At 27.3% G+C, this 18,703-nt stretch overlaps 4 protein-coding genes across 6 annotated transcripts in view; 2 read left to right on the forward strand and 2 right to left on the reverse strand.

The window, feature by feature from the left end:
- The window catches only part of LOC127278012 (ecdysone receptor), a 231,507-nt gene extending 221,568 nt beyond the window's left edge, over positions 1–9,939 (forward strand). For all 3 annotated transcript variants that reach the window (XM_051299504.1, XM_051299505.1, XM_051299506.1), the window contains one exon: positions 24–9,939. In XM_051299504.1, the coding sequence (XP_051155461.1) occupies positions 24–268 (245 nt within the window). In that variant the 3' untranslated portion in view covers positions 269–9,939. The remainder of the gene's footprint in view (positions 1–23) is intronic.
- Positions 9,940–10,564: 625 nt separating this feature from the next.
- LOC127278024 (protein yippee-like 5) lies at positions 10,565–12,613 on the reverse strand. Its single transcript, XM_051299524.1, has 2 exons — positions 12,047–12,613; positions 10,565–11,783 (listed from the first exon to the last, which is right to left on the reverse strand). The coding sequence occupies exons 1-2, from the start codon at positions 12,205–12,207 to the stop codon at positions 11,594–11,596; spliced, it is 351 nt and encodes a 116-aa protein (XP_051155481.1). The 5' UTR covers positions 12,208–12,613; the 3' UTR covers positions 10,565–11,593.
- A 139-nt stretch (positions 12,614–12,752) lies between these two features.
- On the reverse strand, positions 12,753–16,109 carry LOC127278015 (protein disulfide-isomerase A6 homolog). The gene is made up of 6 exons (XM_051299508.1): positions 15,926–16,109; positions 15,258–15,460; positions 14,768–14,959; positions 14,453–14,677; positions 14,023–14,348; positions 12,753–13,946 (listed from the first exon to the last, which is right to left on the reverse strand). The coding sequence occupies exons 1-6, from the start codon at positions 15,933–15,935 to the stop codon at positions 13,628–13,630; spliced, it is 1,275 nt and encodes a 424-aa protein (XP_051155465.1). The 5' UTR covers positions 15,936–16,109; the 3' UTR covers positions 12,753–13,627.
- Positions 16,110–16,509: 400 nt separating this feature from the next.
- Positions 16,510–18,583, forward strand: LOC127278016 (transmembrane protein 43 homolog). The gene is made up of 6 exons (XM_051299510.1): positions 16,510–16,737; positions 16,923–17,102; positions 17,179–17,408; positions 17,508–17,796; positions 17,950–18,155; positions 18,294–18,583. Exons 1-6 carry the CDS (start codon positions 16,723–16,725, stop codon positions 18,574–18,576), a joined length of 1,203 nt encoding a protein of 400 aa, XP_051155467.1. The 5' UTR covers positions 16,510–16,722; the 3' UTR covers positions 18,577–18,583.
- The last annotated feature ends 120 nt before the right edge of the window (positions 18,584–18,703 follow it).

Below are 18,703 nucleotides of genomic sequence, written 5' to 3' on the forward strand. Positions count from 1 at the left end.
CTAAATTAATTTAATTATTTCAGAGAGGCCCAATTTGTTGGAGGGTTGGAAAGTGGAAAAGATACAGGAAATCTACCTCGAGGCATTGAAAGCCTATGTAGACAATCGGCATAAGCCAAAGTCCTGTATGATGTTCGCAAAATTATTATCGGTGCTGACCGAGTTAAGGACTCTCGGCAATCAAAATAGCGAGACATGTTCCAGCCTGAAGCTCAAGAACAAGAAGCTGCCACCTTTCCTCGCCGAGATCTGGGACGTGGTGCCCTAGTTTCCCGATCGATGGTCACCGGGACCTGCACCGGTCGGCTAAAATTGATGTTCGGTCGCGCGCGCGCGCACACACACACAAGACCTTCGAAACAAAAAAAAAAACAAAAATCGTCCAAGGGACGATTGTTCAGGGATAATTTCGAAAGCCAGATATGCATACCGCAAAAAAAAAAAAGAGGTTGTCCTGGCGAAGGAGGCGGCGTACGTGACTTTTGTACTAGTGCACCATTGTGCCACTGCCTCCGCATCATCATCATTATTATCAATCATCGTATAATCGTCGTCGTCGTCGTCGATAATCGCTCCCATGATGTCTTTTTTTTCTTTGAAAAATTACAGAAAAAAAAGAGAAAAAAAATATAGAAAGATGATTTCTCAAGTGTGCACAGAATCATTTTTCTCATGGTGATTCGAGAAAGAAAAAGTAAAGGAAGCGACATTGAAAGATATCGGTTTTTTTTTTAAAAAAAAAAAAAAAAAAAGAGGGCAGTGGCGAGGCACCCAGGCTGTGATACGTAGAGACAGTACAGAAACTTTATAAGGAGCTGACTGCACTTATTCATATATTATTATATATATAATATATATATACATATTATATATGTTATATATATATATACTTATATTTATATTAACTATATATATCCTAATCGGATCCCCTGATATCGATATATGTATATGTAAAGTATATATTATAAGAATATACTTAGGCGAGCGAGTGAGAGAATAGACAAAAGAATGAGAGTCACAAGAGTGTGCGAGATAATTTTAGGGTATAAGAGGGATTAGAATTTTTTTTTTTTTTTTTTTTTTTGTGAGCACAGAACACTGTTGAGCAGTGTCCTGGAGAATCACAAATTAAGCGCGAATACGATATAAATAATGATACGATAGAGTCTATTATCACACACATAGCATAATAATATATTGCTAGCATGTACGTTGTTTATTAAAACGAGAGAGAAGAGAAAAACGTGAGGGGGTGGGGCAGGGGGGACCTTTGAAAAAAAGCGAGAATTTTTCCCAGGTGTGTACGGAGTGTGTGTGCTTGTGTGGCAGAGATGAGGAACGAAAGAGAGAGAGAGAGAAAAAAAATGTTGAAAGAAATTGAGAGTTAAGAACGTACTCGTAGAGTAAAAAGAAGTAAATCAGCGAGGCTAGAGAGACAAAAAAAAAGAAAACAAATAAAGAGGTAGTCGTAGTCAGTCAGCTAGGTTTAGGTGACCGAGTCAAGTGCAAAGCCCTGTGCCTTCAGCAGCGGACATCGGCTCACCGAAAAAGAAAACAAACAAAAAAAAATAAAAAAAAAAAAACGAAAAATATATGAAATTTAACCGTCCGTTTTAATTTTTTAATAAAATCAACAAAATCGTAATAAAATATTGTAAATTTCAAAGAGGTTCAATAACGTTGTATTGTTAGGAAAAAAAAAAGAAGTGAGAAATGTAGAAAGAACTAGAACGACGGGTGAAAATTATATCTAGAGGATTTAGTGTGACGGGCATGAAAGTGAAGAGATAATCGTGAAAAAAAAACTAACGCGACGATCACTGCCCCTTTATTGGGGGCTGTCGAAAAACATTATTATGCTAGCATGAAAAAATTATTAAAAAAAAACAATGACAGCATCAATCATTCGATTTGCTGACAAAAGGCTATTTTATGGGGAAAAAAACGAGCCTCACCGTAACGACAAAAAAATAACAAAAATACGAAGTTATACGTTTATACCCAAAAAAAAAAAAAAAAACACTCGCATACTTTACACGCGCTAAGAATTCTCAATGTTGTAAAACTGTAACATTTACGCTATTATAAATGATTGTATGCAGTTGTATTCTATAGTAAGTAACAACGCAAAATTTTCAACAACAACAAAAAAAAGTCACAGCTTCGTGTTAGAAAAAGGCGCAATTCAAGAATTTTAGAAAAAAAAATTAACGATAAAATACTCCAAAAAAAGAAAGCAAAATTGTTGAAGTAAAAATGTATAAAAAGAGGAAAGATGAAACGAAAAAAAGGCGCCTTATTTTTGAAAAAAAAAAAACGTGAAACGTGACAAATCTTTATAGAAAGTGCTATGCCATAAAAACAAAATAAGAATGCAAAAACACACATTATTAAAAAAAAAAAAATAATAAGTAATAAGTATCTCGTATAACGTTACAGTCATGCGTCATGTTAATCGATAGTGTGCGGCATGTCATATGTTGCAGAGAGAATTTTTGGACTCTGGCGTTGTTTAACCCCCTTTTTGAGTCAAGCAACTGATGACCTTCGGTTCGATCATGTTCGATACACACATTTAAAATACACGTAAACTATAATAAACCGCCTGTAATATCTACACACACGCGGCAACTTCCGATCGGAAGCTTAACTTTTTCTCTACGAGGGTATAGTAAAGGGGGGGTACAAATTTTTTTTTCTTTCTCGGATGCGAGAGTATACATCCGAATTTCAAAGATTTAAAAATTAACTTTGTAACGCCACAAGGCAGACACTGCCACACCGCAGAGTGAACGTAATAACACCATAAAACATCATTAACGCTCTTATTAAGAAAAAAAAAATTGATAATAAAAGCGAATCAGTCGACGACGAAAAAGTAGACAGAGAGATAAAAATATAAAAACAAAAAAAAACAAAAAAAAGAATACAACATACGAGCAAGAAAGACCATTTTTTCCCGCCAATGTCAGGCTCAAGTAGAAAAAAGCTCATTATTTGAAAAAAGAAAAAAAGTTAATCAACAATCAGATTGATTAGTCAAGTGCGAATTGTAATTTTAAAAAAGAAAGTTTGGACTTTTTTTTTTTTATTTCAATTTTTGAGAGTTTATTAACGAAAATGAAACTTTTAAAATTTTGTTAGAAATATAAAATATTTTAATTTGTTTTTTAAAATTTAATTTCATGTATAGTTAAATTAGTTTTATTAATTCCAATTAATGAAATTAGTTTTAAAAAGAAAATGAATGCAATTTTAATTATCTTTCTTTTAATGCAATTTAATTTTTAAATAATGCAATTGTTTAATTTTTAATAATGCAATTTTTAATTTTTAAATGCAATTTTTAATTTACAAAAAAAAAGAATATTGCAATTTATTGATAATTTAAAATTATGCAATTTTAAATTTATTTAAAAAAAAGAGATAAGTGATGCAATCTTTAATTTTAATTTGAGAAAAAATACTTATTAAATAAGTTTTTTTCTTTTGAATAGAATTTAAAATATAGAAAACTTTCATGTGTATAATGATTCTGCCTAAAAATTGAAAAAGGTTTTAAAACTCAAAGAAATAAAACAATTGCGCACAATCTAGAAGTATATATTATTTGTAATATATACATATAGAAGAAACGAAATAATTGGCGTCAAAATAATTGATTAATCGAATTAGTATTGTAATGGAAGGAGAAAAAGAAATTTTTTTTTTCACTTGAGGCCGAAAATTGAGTGAGAGCCCTTTAGGTTATTAGGCTCTAATTTGTTAAATTCTACATTTTAAGATGTAAATTTTTAAGCTCTTTTAACGGTATTCGATGTAAGTTTTTGATCAAGAAAAGAATTTCAAAGAATTTAAAAAAATGTGGAGCCTGACTATGGTTGTATCATTGCCATTTGTATCTCATAATATTCCTAGGACGTAGATAATACAATACCTATCGTCTAATCTTGTAAGTACCGTGCATTATCTACCACTCGAATTTTATTCGCATAATCATAATCATTGCCACAGTCAATCATTATTGTTGAAAATGGAAAGCATTATTAAAAAAAAAGCAACAATCGACATGACATAATTGCGAAGACATTGCCCAGCTCCATTGATAAACGCGATGCAAAAAAAATAGTCGTGAATTATTAAGAAAAACATTTGTGTATAGGAAAAAAAAATGATGAAACTCTTTAAACTTAAGCACTTCGCTCGTAACGAATGCGTTCGTCTTTAACTCTTTATCCACTTAGGTATATGTGTCGCGGAAAATGACGAAAAGGAGGAGAAGATTTATATAAATTATTATAATAATACATATAATGTGAGAGAAGCACGATGAAAGATTGAAGATTTATTAGAATATTAATTAAATGGATAATGACTCTCTTTAGTGAAAATTTTTTTAAAAATTAAATTTATTAAAATTGATATTTGAACGGTATTATGATGTTGTGCAATATAGTTAGGTAAAATTGTCCAAATTCCAAACAATATTGTTTGGCATTTTTTGTGTAAGAGTCGAGGATTTTATTCTTCCTCTTTAGTTGTGTTTGTCTCTATAAATATAAATTGAAAGCAAAAAAAAATAAAGGCGATTCAATCGAGAATTCACGAATTCGTTTTTGTCGCATACACGAGACAAAAACAAAAAAAAAAAAAAATCTTCTCCGATTTTTCATTAAAACCGTCGACGGCAGGTCCACGCATTTTATTATTTTAGTCACGCATTTATTCGTATAGTTTCGTGAGGACGATTTGAAAAAAAAGAACCGAACGAAAATACTCTAGCTGAAAAAAATCATTCTTCGAGAGCTTATAATATTGTGAACCCAATGAAACGTTTGTCTTTAAAAAAAAAAAAAAAAAGATTTCATATATGTCAAATAAAAAAAAAAAATTTAAATATATTGAAAACAAAGATATTTAAAAACTTATAAACAACTAATTAAATTTGTTGTATCATTTAAGTTTAAAAAGTTAAAATATTTCAGTATTAAATATTGTTTTTAAATATAGTCGATTTTTTTTTTAAATTTCATTTTATAAATTTGAATTCACAAAAAAATAAGCTTTTGACTATTCATTAACACGTGATATATTAAAAACGAGACAAGATCGCAGCAAGCAGATAAACGAATAAATGCATTAAATTGAAAACAAGTGAAGTAAAGAAAAATATGCACTTCTACGATCACTGCCAAGGGCGTTATCTATATTGACGTCGGTTTTATTTTCTTAGTAAAAAAAAAAAGTGATTGTCGTTTTTTGCGGCCTTTTCTAGGCTGATTGTTCACAATACTGCCAAGCGTAGAGTTCAAATCTCTGTGGCTTCATTATTATTAATTTTTAATTTCTTTTTGATTCTCTTAATGAAACTTATTGTTAATAATACTCTATATTGTACCGACTTAATTACGCGAATCGTAAATCGATCTGTCGTTCGACTGTCTGTCGGTCTGTCTGTATTTCCGTCTTTTTTTTCCCCCATTCGAGATTAAGCAATTTTTCTTCACAAAACTGCGCGAGAAAAATTCAAAATCCTTTTTTTGGCTTGATTTTTTGAAAAACAATTTAAAAAATAAGTTTACAATTTTTTTTATTTTGCATTTTTAAAAAGATTATGATTAATATTATATTGGTTGAGATCAATATTAATATATAATATAATTTTATAAGAGAAGTTTAAAGATATATTTTAAAATATCAAAAAACGGATTTCGAAATTTTTTAGCCAGTCACTCGTTTCTAATGTATAACGAACATTTTCCAAAAAAAAAAAAAGAGACCTGCCGTTATCGGTTCTATTCGCTGTCGACTAATTACTAAATTTACTCCTGTACTTGTACACACGCGCAAAATACACACACACACACATATACATAAACAAACAAAAAATCTAGGGGGGGTAATAAATATTTATTGAATTACGAATTTTATTGTAAAAAAAATAATTGGAAATTATCAAAAATTTTCTAAAATTCGAAATTTGTTGTAGGAAATTGAAGTTATTATTAGTTTTTTTTTTTGGGAAAATCACACACGAAACACACCTCGCACGTTAGAGCGTGCAGCTTTCTTTAAGTATATCGAGTATTATTATATCTATCTAATGTATACTTAATTATATTCACTCGAAATTTTAATGTTAAAAAGAGTGGTGCGTGTTTCGTGCGTAATAATTAAAAAAAAAATCAAAGATTAGGAAAAATTGGCCGATTGCTTGTTGGCAATATTTATCTCGGTGAAATTTTTCATCATTTATGTAAGAAAAAATTATTTCTAAAAAAAATATTAGAAAAATTTAGAAAACAAATTTTTTTTCACTAAAGAAGAATACCGAGATAATGTAAATTCGATTAAAAAAAAAAAAAAAAAAAAAAAAATGAAATGATTGAGAGAGAATGAGAGACAGAAATCGGCAAGTTACGATTGGTGCTTTGAAATACATTAGACTGAATTATTGTTGTACATTAAAAAAAAAAAAAAAAAAAAAAAGTGGAGTTTACTCCTACTAATAATTGGTAAATGATTATTTCTATTTGGACAAATTTTATATGCGCTAATCATGTAATTTGACACCGATATATCCCAATACACACGGACTCATTATAAATTTGTTAGTCCCACACGATTACATGTACACTCTTTACAAAATATTCTTAGAAATTATACTTTTGAGCTGCTCTCTGCACTCGCCCAATTTCAACGTTACGTGTCACCAATTCAAAATGTTTCTTATTAAAATTTTATACTCATTATTTAATGTATTTTTTATATTATTTTAATTTTATTTTACATTGTATTTATATTTTAATCAGTTGTTTTCGATAAAAAACAAATTTATTTTAATTGTAATTAAATTTAAATTATAATTGTATCTCAATTATAATTTAATTATAATTATAATTAATTTAAAATCATTATTTTTTTAATAATTTTTAAAAATTTATTTTTTTTAATTTTATTTTTTAAAAGTTTATTTAAGTACACTATATTTAATTTTTCTAATGGGTTAAATTAACCTTTTTAAAAACCCCAACAAAAATCACAACTTTACATAATAAAATATTTTGTTCTGGTGAACGTAACAAAAAGAAAAATTGTATACACTATATTGCTAAACGCACTTCAAAACAATTGAGCGTGACAAGTACATCAACAAATATTATATTTCAACGATTATTAAAAAATAAATATACAATAATTTTAACAAGTATAAAGGTCTTTAAGCGTATAGATCGTTAAATGAACATTTAAGGTGAAAAACAAGCAATGTAAGAATGAGAAAAAAAAATTAACCGAGAGTAAATAATGTGGGGGGAGAAAATCTATATTTAAAGAAAAAAAAACGAGCAATTACTGCAATGTATTTGTCATTTGTAATGCGAAATATTAAGCTTAAGCAAAAAAAATTTTAAAATTAATATTAATTAAGAAAAAAAAAACAGTCTCGAGGCGAGGCATATAGACTGATATGACTGAGTGGTAGAGACACTCCTGCTGCACCGTACTGCTATTTTTTGTGTATTGCATTCATTATATGCACGACTCCATTGCTCTTATTGATCACCAAATTTTTTCCAAATTTAAATTATTTTTGAAATTTCAGACCTGTTGTTCCATTTTTTTTTTCTTTTTCACGAAGAAGAAAAAAAATTTTCGAAAAAGTTTTTCTTAAAAGAAAAGAAAATTTGTCTTAAAAGAAGAATTTTTAAATAAAGAAAAAGAAATTTTTTTTTCAATTTTTTTCTTACAAGAAAAATTTTCATTCGTACACGAAAAAATGAACAAGGTGTCTCGAGTTTTACAAGTAATTTTGTTTAAAAGTTGGACGTTTTTGAAGAAAAAAAAATATTTTATTCTCTGTTGTACTGGTTCAATGAGAGCAGTGGCACGGAACGAAAATCGAACAATAAAAAATAAATCGATCACATCCAAGATGCTAAGCGTAGGATCGCTCTGAGCGTTTAATTAGCGTCATTTAAAAAAATCTGACGAAATTTCGAAAAAAGTGAGACTTGCGTTGGAGGATGGGTTATAAGCAAGTCAAGAAAATAAAGAGAGAAAGAGAGAGAGAGAAAAAGTGAGAGAGAGAGAGAGAGTTGTAGAGAAAGAGAGACGCATACAGATATTATGTACATAATGATAGTTTAAGAGAGAATGCGAGAATGTGAAAAAAGCGAGACGGATCATGTAGATGTAAAATAAGTTTGTAAAGCACGCAATGGGAAATTAATGTAAAAAAAATCAGTCTTTGAAATGCCTGTAATTTTAAAAAAATCCTGAAAAAAGTAAATTAAATAAAATTTTTATTTCCATATTTTAAAAATAGTCAATAGTAGAGAGAGAATTTTTATTTCTTCTTCTTCATATATCAAGCAAGATATTTTCTACCAAGAATATATATATATATATATATAGGAATAAACAGAAAAGGCAAAAAAAAAGACCGAAATATTGTTCCCATTGATTCGCTCTGCTAACACACTATTTGCGTTTTTTATTACATTATTCAAGGAAATTTATACACACGCAGTCAAAAATTGTGAATTTAGAGAGGAAAAAATTGTAAAACTCGCAAAATAGAGTTGATCAATTTTTTTTTCTACTATTAAATTGTATTTCACATGTTTATTATTACAGTTCGCGTCACCTCCCACAAAATAACGGCGATAGTTGCAGTGAATATTAATGAGTATTTTATTTTTATTTTTTTCATTTTTTAGTTGGTTATCAAAAATTGTTTATTGAAATTTTCGAGTGAAAAAATTTCTCTGCAACTTCGCTTGATAAATGAAAAACCCGCAAATGTTGTATTGTTACCCAGAATATTGATGGTGTCTTGAATGTTTTACTGAAAATTACGAAACAAGTTTCGTCAAATAATTTTCTGCATTTCATTCTCGATCTCCTGATATTTTACCTCATGTACTGACAGTTTAGAAATAATACCCCCAACGCCATACGTACAGGGGAGGCAGAAGATAAAGAATGTTATTCCAGTGGTATTATTAAAGTTAGTAAAAAAAAAAAATAATAAATAAAGCGTCGACAATGAGCCGTTGCGTTTGAAATGTTAAAAAAAGTTTTGTAAATCGTTTTCTCGTTACACTTCTCTTTATTTATTTTCCCGCTCTTTGCGTGACTACAGACAGTATAAAAAAATTTTTATTTATATAGATATATATAATTATGTTAACATTAGCATATACTTGTAAAATAATTTTTGTAGAGGTTTATTTTTTTTTAATTTTTTTTATTTCTACAAAGAGTTAATAAAATATTTTATAACATTTTTTTTAAAAGTAATATAAACTATTATTTTTTTTGTGATTCATTTATTTTTTATTATTTTTTTTCTTCTAAATACTGTCTGCGTAATTTTATTTTAATATTGAAGTTTCGCATTATTTTGGGCAATAAAATAATAACATAGCCCCCTTATAAAAGTTTAATAACTGATTCTTTTATAAATTTCGTCATATTTGACATTTTTAGGAGAGGAAAGTAGAGAGTATAAAGAGATGTGATTAATTTTAATTGTTATTAATTTTAATTATTGTATTGTACTATTAATTATGTTATTGATTAATTATTGAACGATTAATTAATTAATCATTATTGGACCGTGCAATATGTACAAAATTGGACTAAATTACCTTTTTATATGAATATTGTAATTAGACGCAGCGTTGATGAATATGTAGAGAGTCGAGAGTACTCTGCGTTGAAAAATGAAGATAACCACACTCTTACACACACTCACGTACACGATAAAAGATATAACTAAAAAAAAAAAAAAAAGGTGAGCGAAGCCCTCTGTCTGTTGTATATTATTTTTATTTCCACCTTTTTTACATAAAAAAAAACAAGCAAGATCGGCATGGACCATGCGATGTATGGATGATATGTTCCAATAATAGAGTAAATCTTTCAACAAATATATATGCAAGTGTTTTTCAGTTTCCCTAAAACCTGTATTTTTTTTTTACTAAAAATGAAAAAATGATTAGAAGTTAGAAAATAAAAAATTTTGACTTTTTTAAACGAGTCTTTTTTTATTATAAAAACAATAGTTTTTATTTAATGTGTTTTTTGAATAATTAATATTTCCAATAATATATATATATATATAATAAATAAACAAATAATTTAAAAAATTAAGAATTTTTCTTAAATTTTTTTATTTATAGAAACAGAAAATTTTATTTTAATCGGTTTGCCAAATTATTGGTAGAATAAGCAATGTTTTTCAGTAAAAAAAAAAATAAGCCAAAAGTTTTGAACGTTCAAATAAACGAAATTTTTTTTTCAATTTCTTTAAGTACAAATTTTATTACAAAATATTGTTTTAAATATCTAAACAGAAGTTATTAATTAAATAATTGTTTAATTTACTGTTTTATTTTACATTGCCATTATAATTTTTGATAATTTATAAATAAAAAAAAAATATATTTCGTTCATTTAAATGTTTAGAACTTTTGGCTCATAAAAAAAAATATTCTAAAAAATCCTTTGAATTTAATTATTTTTAATTGAAAAATTATCAAAGAAGAAATGATGAAAATTTTCGATTCAGCAAAAGGATTTATTTATCACTTTTTTTCGAATCCTTACATCTAAATCTATTTTTTTTCGGCGAACACGCAGCACAAACTGTATTTTATAAATACAGAGATTGAAAAATATTTTTAAATCAGCCACAAAAAAAATGAACCTGTTTACACTATTTTGTAAAAGACAAAAGTGTACTTCATTCCTTAATGAATGTTGTAAATTCTATTCTGGCAGTAATGACATTTTTGTCACAATAATGATATATAAGTATCTTATCTCAGTAAAAAGAAAAAAAATGGTGTACAAAATTTGAAATATTTTTCGTTTTTTTCGTATTTTCGTAATAAATTCATTTTTACTGAGATTTTAATTATTTTTAAGTCTAAAAATATTAAAGGTATATATAAGATAACAATATTTATTCTATATAACATTACGATAAACTAATGAAAAAAAAACTTACTACACCGAAAGACTTTTATTTCAAAAATTAATATAATTTATTTCAAAATGGGCTGTTTTTGTACTATTTAGTCGTATGGAATAGTAAAAAAACAGAGTTTTCCCCATTTTTAAATAAATTATATTAATTTTTGATACAAAAACTCTTTTAGTGTAATAGATACCATGTTTTTTTAATTCGAAAAAAAGTTATAAAACCACTCATAAAAAATTAGTGGTTTTGAATTAAATCATTAATAATGATTGAATCATTTTTGTTAAATAAACATTAATATTTTAATGAATATAGATTAATTAACACAAAACTTTTTTTTGTGTGAAATTTTCTGAAAAGTAATCACTTTTTTTTCTTTTTAATTTTCTATTAACTATATATATATATATATGCGAATTAAATAAAAAGCAATATTTTAAATGCAAACTTTTTCAAAAGAAAAATATAGAACGAAACTGAAAAAGATTATTTAAGTTTTTAAATTTCCAGTAGAACGTTCGAACCATTAGTTTATACAAAAAAAAAATATATATATACTTATCTCTTACAATCTAATATAGCGCTCTAGAAATTGGTAAAAGTTTAAACATTATCGCTCATTCCATCACTTTCCGAAACAAGGGCGCGTTCAAGAATTACGCGGCCTTCCTTATATCTTTGGTTTTCATCTGTTGCAAATTCATATATCCATCCGAGTTTTGAATCACAATTTTTGCAGCTCACATCACGAACCATATGACGTCCTGTCAACATCACACGATCCTGCACTTCGCTGTAAATAAAATAATTTCTTCATTTAATTTTATTGCGATTAACTATTATATATTAATATTACAATCTTAAACTTTTAATTAATTTAGAATTAGCTTAGAAATATTTTGATGATACTTTAATTTTTTATAATACAATTATAGATCTTAATTTAAAATATCGGATATCTATATAGATGTAGCTACATAATGTGTTTATCCAGTGTATAATGTTGTTGACAGGTTAGAAAATTATATATCAACAATAAAGACAGATTAATATTACCTGTAATTTAGGTTGACGACTTTATTAAAAAGAAAAGCTCTTCCAGTTGCACCAGTGAAACGAGTACTTATCAATTGACCTCTGTTTGTGAGATTTGTGTCGCACGATGCGCATGAAAAAAGACGAGAGCCTCCAATATGTTCTAGAAAAATGACACCCATTTTGAACAAAAATTCGTACGTTATTTAATTCATAAACAACTTTGAAGACTTTCAATACATTCAAAAACTTTATAATAGCACTGGAAACGTCAATGACGAACTTTTGGAAATCACGATTTCATGAAACTTTAGTTGACTTTCATCTTTGTTTTGACATACAATACGTGTGAAAATATACGTTTATATGTGTAAGTGTATAGGTTAAGTTGTCAGCTGATCTGTCAAAATCATCACACTTTCACTGAAAGTTCATTAATTCTTTTTAGAATCTTTTTTTAAAGTAATTTATCACAATTTTCTGATTCCCTAGTGTTTATATGAACAAGAACGTGAATAAACAGAACAATCATTTTTGTAATGATAATAAAAAATTAAAGTTGCGTCAGCTGCGTTTACACGTGTGAATTAGGCTTTAAATTGTATAAAATGGCGCTCACATTTCAAATTTAATTTTCTTTGTTTAAAAATGAATTAATTAAAAGCAAATTACTATATTATTGAAATTATTAATAATTATTTGTTGATAAAAATAAAAAAGCGTTAAATAGGGTTTTTATACGTTTTATTGTGAAAAATCTTTCAGTAAAAGAAATTTTTATATTTAATCGCAATCATATTTTATTTTTAGTAACAATAATAATAATTATTAAGACGATTTGTTTTTAAATTAATGTTTGTAAAAAATAAGTGTTGTAATTAATTTTGAGCTCATTGGAAGACCCTAAGTATCGAATTTAATATTAATTGAGATGATTTAAGTTTTTTTTTTTTTTAACATTCCGTATTTAAAATCCGCATACAAGAATAAATATAGAAAAATAAGTTGTAAAAACACGACTCACTATAATTGAGTTTTCGATTCGAGAAATATGAAATATTTTTTAAAAAACACTCTTCACATATTTTTCAACACGATATGCAGAGAAACACTCGGATTTTATTCTATCATTTTTTTTTCACTCAGAGTCACATATCTTTTTAGTTAATGTAATACTTAAAACGTCATTCAAGATTTTGTTTATATTATGTACAGATTAAAATGACTTTACAGTGTGGAATGTCTCTTTTTAATTCTCATTAAAACACTATTAATTCGGAATATAATGAAAATTGTAATAAAAAGGGCCAAAAAGTCATTTAGTTAAAATTAGAATATAAAAAATGACTCCTTAATAAATTCGACTTGTGCAAATTGTGACTAAGTCATTCATAATATTTTTTTTTGTCCCTAGGTATGCCTAACACTCATATTAAAAAATAACAAGAGTTCTCTACTGATTAGGTATTACAGTAATTAGGAACAAGGGACGCATAAAAATTGTCCGAGCTCTGTACCTGGAGAAAAAAAAATTGTTCACAGTATTTTTCTTGTACTTTTTGTAGAAAAAAAGTATGATCAGTCTATTTAAGACTCAAATGTTTAGAGTTCATCCTTTTCATCTAATTCAACATCACTGAGATCAATTTCTTCCTCTTGTGGTGGTTCAGCGTCTTTACCATCCCAAGGTTCCGTCTCGTAAATCTTTGGAAGTTCATTTCCTTTAAGAGGAGCTGTACTTCCACGTCCATAACTTAAATCTCTAAGAAATTCGTTGATTCCATCCTTAGAGAAACTTCCCTTAAGAAGAGAATATTTCATTTTTTTAATATTAACTGCCGCTAATGCTGGATAACCAAAACCTCCAATCTCCAAAGCTTCCTCAATATTTGGTTGTGCTCCAGCTTCCGACCATATCCATCTGTAACAATCAAAAAGGTGTTAAACTTTTTGTTGAAAAAAAAATAAAAAAAAAATAAAAAAAGTTTATCATTTACCCCCAAAGCTTCTTCTTATATTTCTCGCCAAGAGTTTTTAGAATATTCAAATATTCATTTCGACAATCCGACTGACAGTCGAGAATATGTGGCAAGACAGAAACAATGCAGAGTGGTTTATCTTCACAAGCTTCTCTCAATTTCTTTTCACTCGTTACTTGAACAACTTCTGGCGCTGGAATGCTCTCTGTTAATTTCTCCATTGCCCAGTTAACAATGTCATTGCTAGTTCGACCACCATCGTATTCACTCACTGAATCTGAATCTTTTTTGCCGGCTGCGAAGAATTTAATAGTCGGATAACTGTTTACTCCATATTTGCTTGCCTAAAAATCAAAAAATTCCAATTTATATAAACATCAAACAAATTTGTTAATATTAATTGAATTTAAAAATCAATATTAAGAATATAATGAAAAAAAAAAATTACCTTCAATGTATGTACAGTTGCATCGAGGGCTCCTAATTTAACTTTTCCTTTGAGTTCTGTAGCTGCAGTTGCCCAGTGAGGTGCTAAATTTTTACAATGTCCACACCAAGGAGCATAAAATTCAACTAACCACAGATCATCTGATCCCAAAACCAATTTGTCAAAGTTCTCATCAGTCAGCTCAACGACATCTTTGCTATCTTTAGAGTCTTTCTTCGATGGTGACTGAAAATCGACGATTAATTTATTAAAACAAAAATTAATTAAAATATTAATAATTTAATTAATTTACATAGTTACTGTGATTATACCTACCAAAATTTTTTGAACTTTTTGTGTAGCTGCTTTTAGTGCAGCATCCGCGATTCCAGCAGCTGTTCTTGGTCCATTGTACTCTTCGGGTTTGCCAGCGACAAAAATTTTTATAGTTGGAAAACCACGAATACCATATTGTTCCGCTAATGATTTATGATCATCAGCATTAACTGCACCAACTTTAATAATATCCTATAGAAAAAAATACCTTTAGTTATTAAATTTTATGACAAAATTCATGTCTTTTTTTGATTTTTTTTAAACGATATCTTTTAAGAAAAATTAGTTTTTATGGTCTTTATATTAAAAAAAAAAAATTATTTTTCTCCAAAAAGTAAAATAATGAGTTACAAAATTATTAAATTCTTAATCCTCGAGAGTATTGTTTAGTGTTAGCATAATTTTACACTTGAATAGATAAACACAAATTAATAATGTAATCTTTGTTGATTTAATCAAATTTGAATTTTATCATATTTGCAATAAATACCTTCAAGGACGTTGCTGCTTTTTCATACTCGGGTTTTAATTGTTGACAATGTCCACACCAAGGTGCATAAAATTCAACAACCCAGATACCTTTACTTCCCAAAACTTGATTCTTGAAGTTGTTTGCTGTTAATTCGACTACATCCGTATTTGAATACATACATTGCACTCCTGATAAGATTCCCAACATCAAAATCGCCCACTCTGAATAAAAAATTATTTTTCATAATTAATTAAAAAAAAAAAAAATAAGTTAATTATCATTACAAAAAATAAACATAAATACATTATATGTATACATGAAAAAGACAAATCAAAGAAAAATATACCTATATATTTGTTATATTAATTTATAAATGTGACAAAAAATACATTTGCATTGGTAATAATTTATTTGTATAATCAGAAATAAATTAAGGAACAATATAAATATTCAAATAATACAAATAACTTTTTAATTTTTGTTTAAGCGTCAAAATGCTTCTAAAGACAAAAAAAAGGTCGTAATTTCATAATTATTTACAAGCAAAAGTTTATGTTATATCTATTAATTTAAGAATTTATATATTTTTTTTATTTTATTTTAAAAATTAGATAAAGCATGGCAAGAAAAGAAGCCGGTGTTGAAAAATGAAAGAAAAAAAATATATATACTTTTTTTTAACTTACCGTGCAACATTTTTATTGATTTTTTCTAACAATCCGAGATCGATAATAAACCTACTGACTTTTTGGAAGTTTATGAATTAACGTTTCACTTTTCTCTTCTACAAATTTTTACCAAATAAAGCCTGGAGAGAAGCTATTTGTAATATATGTACACCACATCCCACGGCACACACGTCTGTAGACGAAGCTTTTCGTGGATTGTTCTGATTGGTTGACGTCATAAAATTTAGAAAGCAGCACGAAAGCAGAAAGCTACATGTTTATTTGTCAATATATAAGAGGATGGGAAATTATACTTACGTGTTTAAATGTTTTACATTTCTTTTTACCATTACATTAAAAGTCTAATGTTAATTATATTTTTTATCTTATGTTTATTAGAAAATCAATAATAATATAATAGATGTATATTTAACTTGAATAATTGTAAGACAAAATGTAATTTTAAAAAGTAACAATTTTCCCGCTGACGATTGGTAAATAACGGTTATTTTCGACCTACCAATGGATCGTCATCTTATTACAATTGTTTTATGTTATATCCAACCAATCACGGTTGTACATCAGTATCTATAGTTCCGACGTTCCGACCCATGATCGTTCCAACCTTCCAACCTAACCTTCAATAAGAACTGTCATTGTACTGTCACTTCAAATCAACAATGAATATAAATCATTTATATTATTACAATTCGGAATTTCTTCGAATATGCATTTAAATATTGAAAAAATGTATATAATGGATTATTGAATTTTATAAAAAATTGTGGGGTAGAATTTATTTTTAACTTTAAAAAATGCAACGAGCAAATGTAAGTATGTTTTTGTTTACATGTATTTTTATTTTATTATTTTTAAATTATAAAATAATAATAAATAACAGCCTGTAATTTTGTTAATATTAAATTATATTTATTTTGTTACGTTTGATATTAGTATGTGTAATTATTTCTATAAATATTGTAAACAAGTTTAATAAAATATTTGTTGTATACAGCAAAATGGTCCAATTAATATTAATGCAAATCATCAAAGGCAACCAATTCGAGATATTAGACCACAGGGTTTAAATAATTCTGCAATGTCTGTCTCGGATCAATTGAAGGAATCATGGTTTACTGCTATTTTTAGTTCAATACTATTTGCAATTGGCATGTGCCTTCTTTTTTGGAACGAGGTAAATATATATATATTTTTATATTATAAATAAATGTTAAAAATTTTATTTGTATCATTTTTCTTTTGCCTTACAGGGTAAAGCTGTAAAAGTAGCCCATTCTTTAGACGAAGCTTTAAGTAATGTTGTAATATTTTCTAATCCAGTCGATTTTGACAATGAATATGAAGGTCGTTTAGTTTATTTCTCAGGACCTATAGAGGTGGTGGAACCTTTAACTGAACCAGAATATGGAATTATTGTTGACAGTGTGAGATTAAAAAGAAGAGTACAAATGTTTCAATGGACTGAGATCAAGGAGGAGACGTTAGAAATTTTCTTCTTTTTTTTAATAATGCTTTCTTATATAGTTATATTTTTTTTATATCATTAAATTAATTTTTTATATTCCTCTTATAATATTAGATACGATTTGCCCGCTGATTATTATTATACACAGGAATGGAAAGATAAATTAATAGATTCTGATCGTTTTTATATACGATTTGGACATGAAAATCCAAGGGAAATTCCAATAAAAAGTCAAGTACAAATTGCAGATGAAGTTAGAATTGGAGCTTTTGTTTTTGGCACAGAATTAAAGAAGAAATTTACTGATTATGTGGAAGTTACAAGTGATGAAAGACCTGAACGAAAGGATATAAAAATGCATTCAGGATTGTATTATCATAGTGATGACTTGTGGAATCCGAAGGTAATATTTGAGATAATTTTTTTTTAAATGATTACTCTCATTATCAATTAAAATATAAATAGCACCATTTTTTTTTTTTTTTTTTTTTTTTGTTAATGAAGTGAAATTTTATTTTTAAAATAAAGAGAAAATAATTGAAAAATTATTTTTCAGGTTGGAGATATTCGAATACAATTTTCATACGCAGGAAAAGCTGGAGATATTTATTCAATTGTTGGATTACTTTCAAATGGAAAAATAGAACCATATATTACCACTCATGGAGAGGAGATTTTGCTTCAACGCAAACACCAAGTGACAATAGATCAAATGTTTCATCTCGAACATGTTAACAATTATTGGAGAACTTGGAAAATGAGGTAAATTTTATTAATTAATAATTAATTTTTTTTCCAAATACATTTTTAATTAAATTTAAATTTAAAAAAATATATTGAAAATTTAGGGAAAAATTTACTTTCAAATAATGTGAATTACTTATTTTTCTTTTTTAACAGAGGATTAGGATGGGGTTTTCTCTTCCTAGCAGCAACGTTTATGGCAAAGATTTTGAAAACTGTAGTTTTAAATTCAAATCTTCTGCACAGTTTAATTGACTTGGATTCATTGAATTTGTCAGTTTCAATGTCAATAACTTTATTGGTAGTTGGATTTGCTTGGGTGTGGTATCGACCAATTGTCGGTTTATGTTTGGCTTTGGCTTCTATTTTGCCATTTATGTATTCAACTTTTTTTAAAAATCCTTCAAATCAACAGAGAGATGAGTACCGAAGACTTTAACTCTTTCATAAAGCAGTCGTATGTACCTTTTTTTCTTTTTTCATTTTTCATGTGTAATTAAAGATTTTTTTTTAACACAAATTATTGGACAGTAAAAAGAAAAAAGTCCTAGCGTAACAAAAATTTT

The sequence above is a fragment of the Leptopilina boulardi genome, unplaced genomic scaffold (genome assembly GCF_019393585.1).
Source record: "Leptopilina boulardi isolate dan_hultmark-lab unplaced genomic scaffold, ZJU_Lbou_2.1 LbouV2_193, whole genome shotgun sequence".
In the NCBI taxonomy this organism is placed as follows: domain Eukaryota; kingdom Metazoa; phylum Arthropoda; class Insecta; order Hymenoptera; family Figitidae; genus Leptopilina; species Leptopilina boulardi.

Excerpts from the sequence above, each read along its gene's own strand:
- LOC127278024 (XM_051299524.1), bottom strand. The coding sequence starts at position 12,207 with ATGGGTGTCATTTTTCTAGAACATATTGGAGGCTCTCGTCTTTTTTCA. Across the intron at positions 11,784-12,046 it reads GTCGTCAACCTAAATTACAG|CGAAGTGCAGGATCGTGTGA; the intron begins GTAATATTAATC and ends TTTTATTTACAG.
- LOC127278015 (XM_051299508.1), bottom strand. Across the intron at positions 14,678-14,767 it reads AAAAAGTTCAAAAAATTTTG|TCACCATCGAAGAAAGACTC; the intron begins GTAGGTATAATC and ends GTCGATTTTCAG. Across the intron at positions 14,349-14,452 it reads CAACTGTACATACATTGAAG|GCAAGCAAATATGGAGTAAA; the intron begins GTAATTTTTTTT and ends TTTGATTTTTAG.
- LOC127278016 (XM_051299510.1), top strand. Across the intron at positions 17,409-17,507 it reads ACTGAGATCAAGGAGGAGAC|ATACGATTTGCCCGCTGATT; the intron begins GTTAGAAATTTT and ends TTATAATATTAG. Across the intron at positions 17,797-17,949 it reads ATGACTTGTGGAATCCGAAG|GTTGGAGATATTCGAATACA; the intron begins GTAATATTTGAG and ends ATTATTTTTCAG.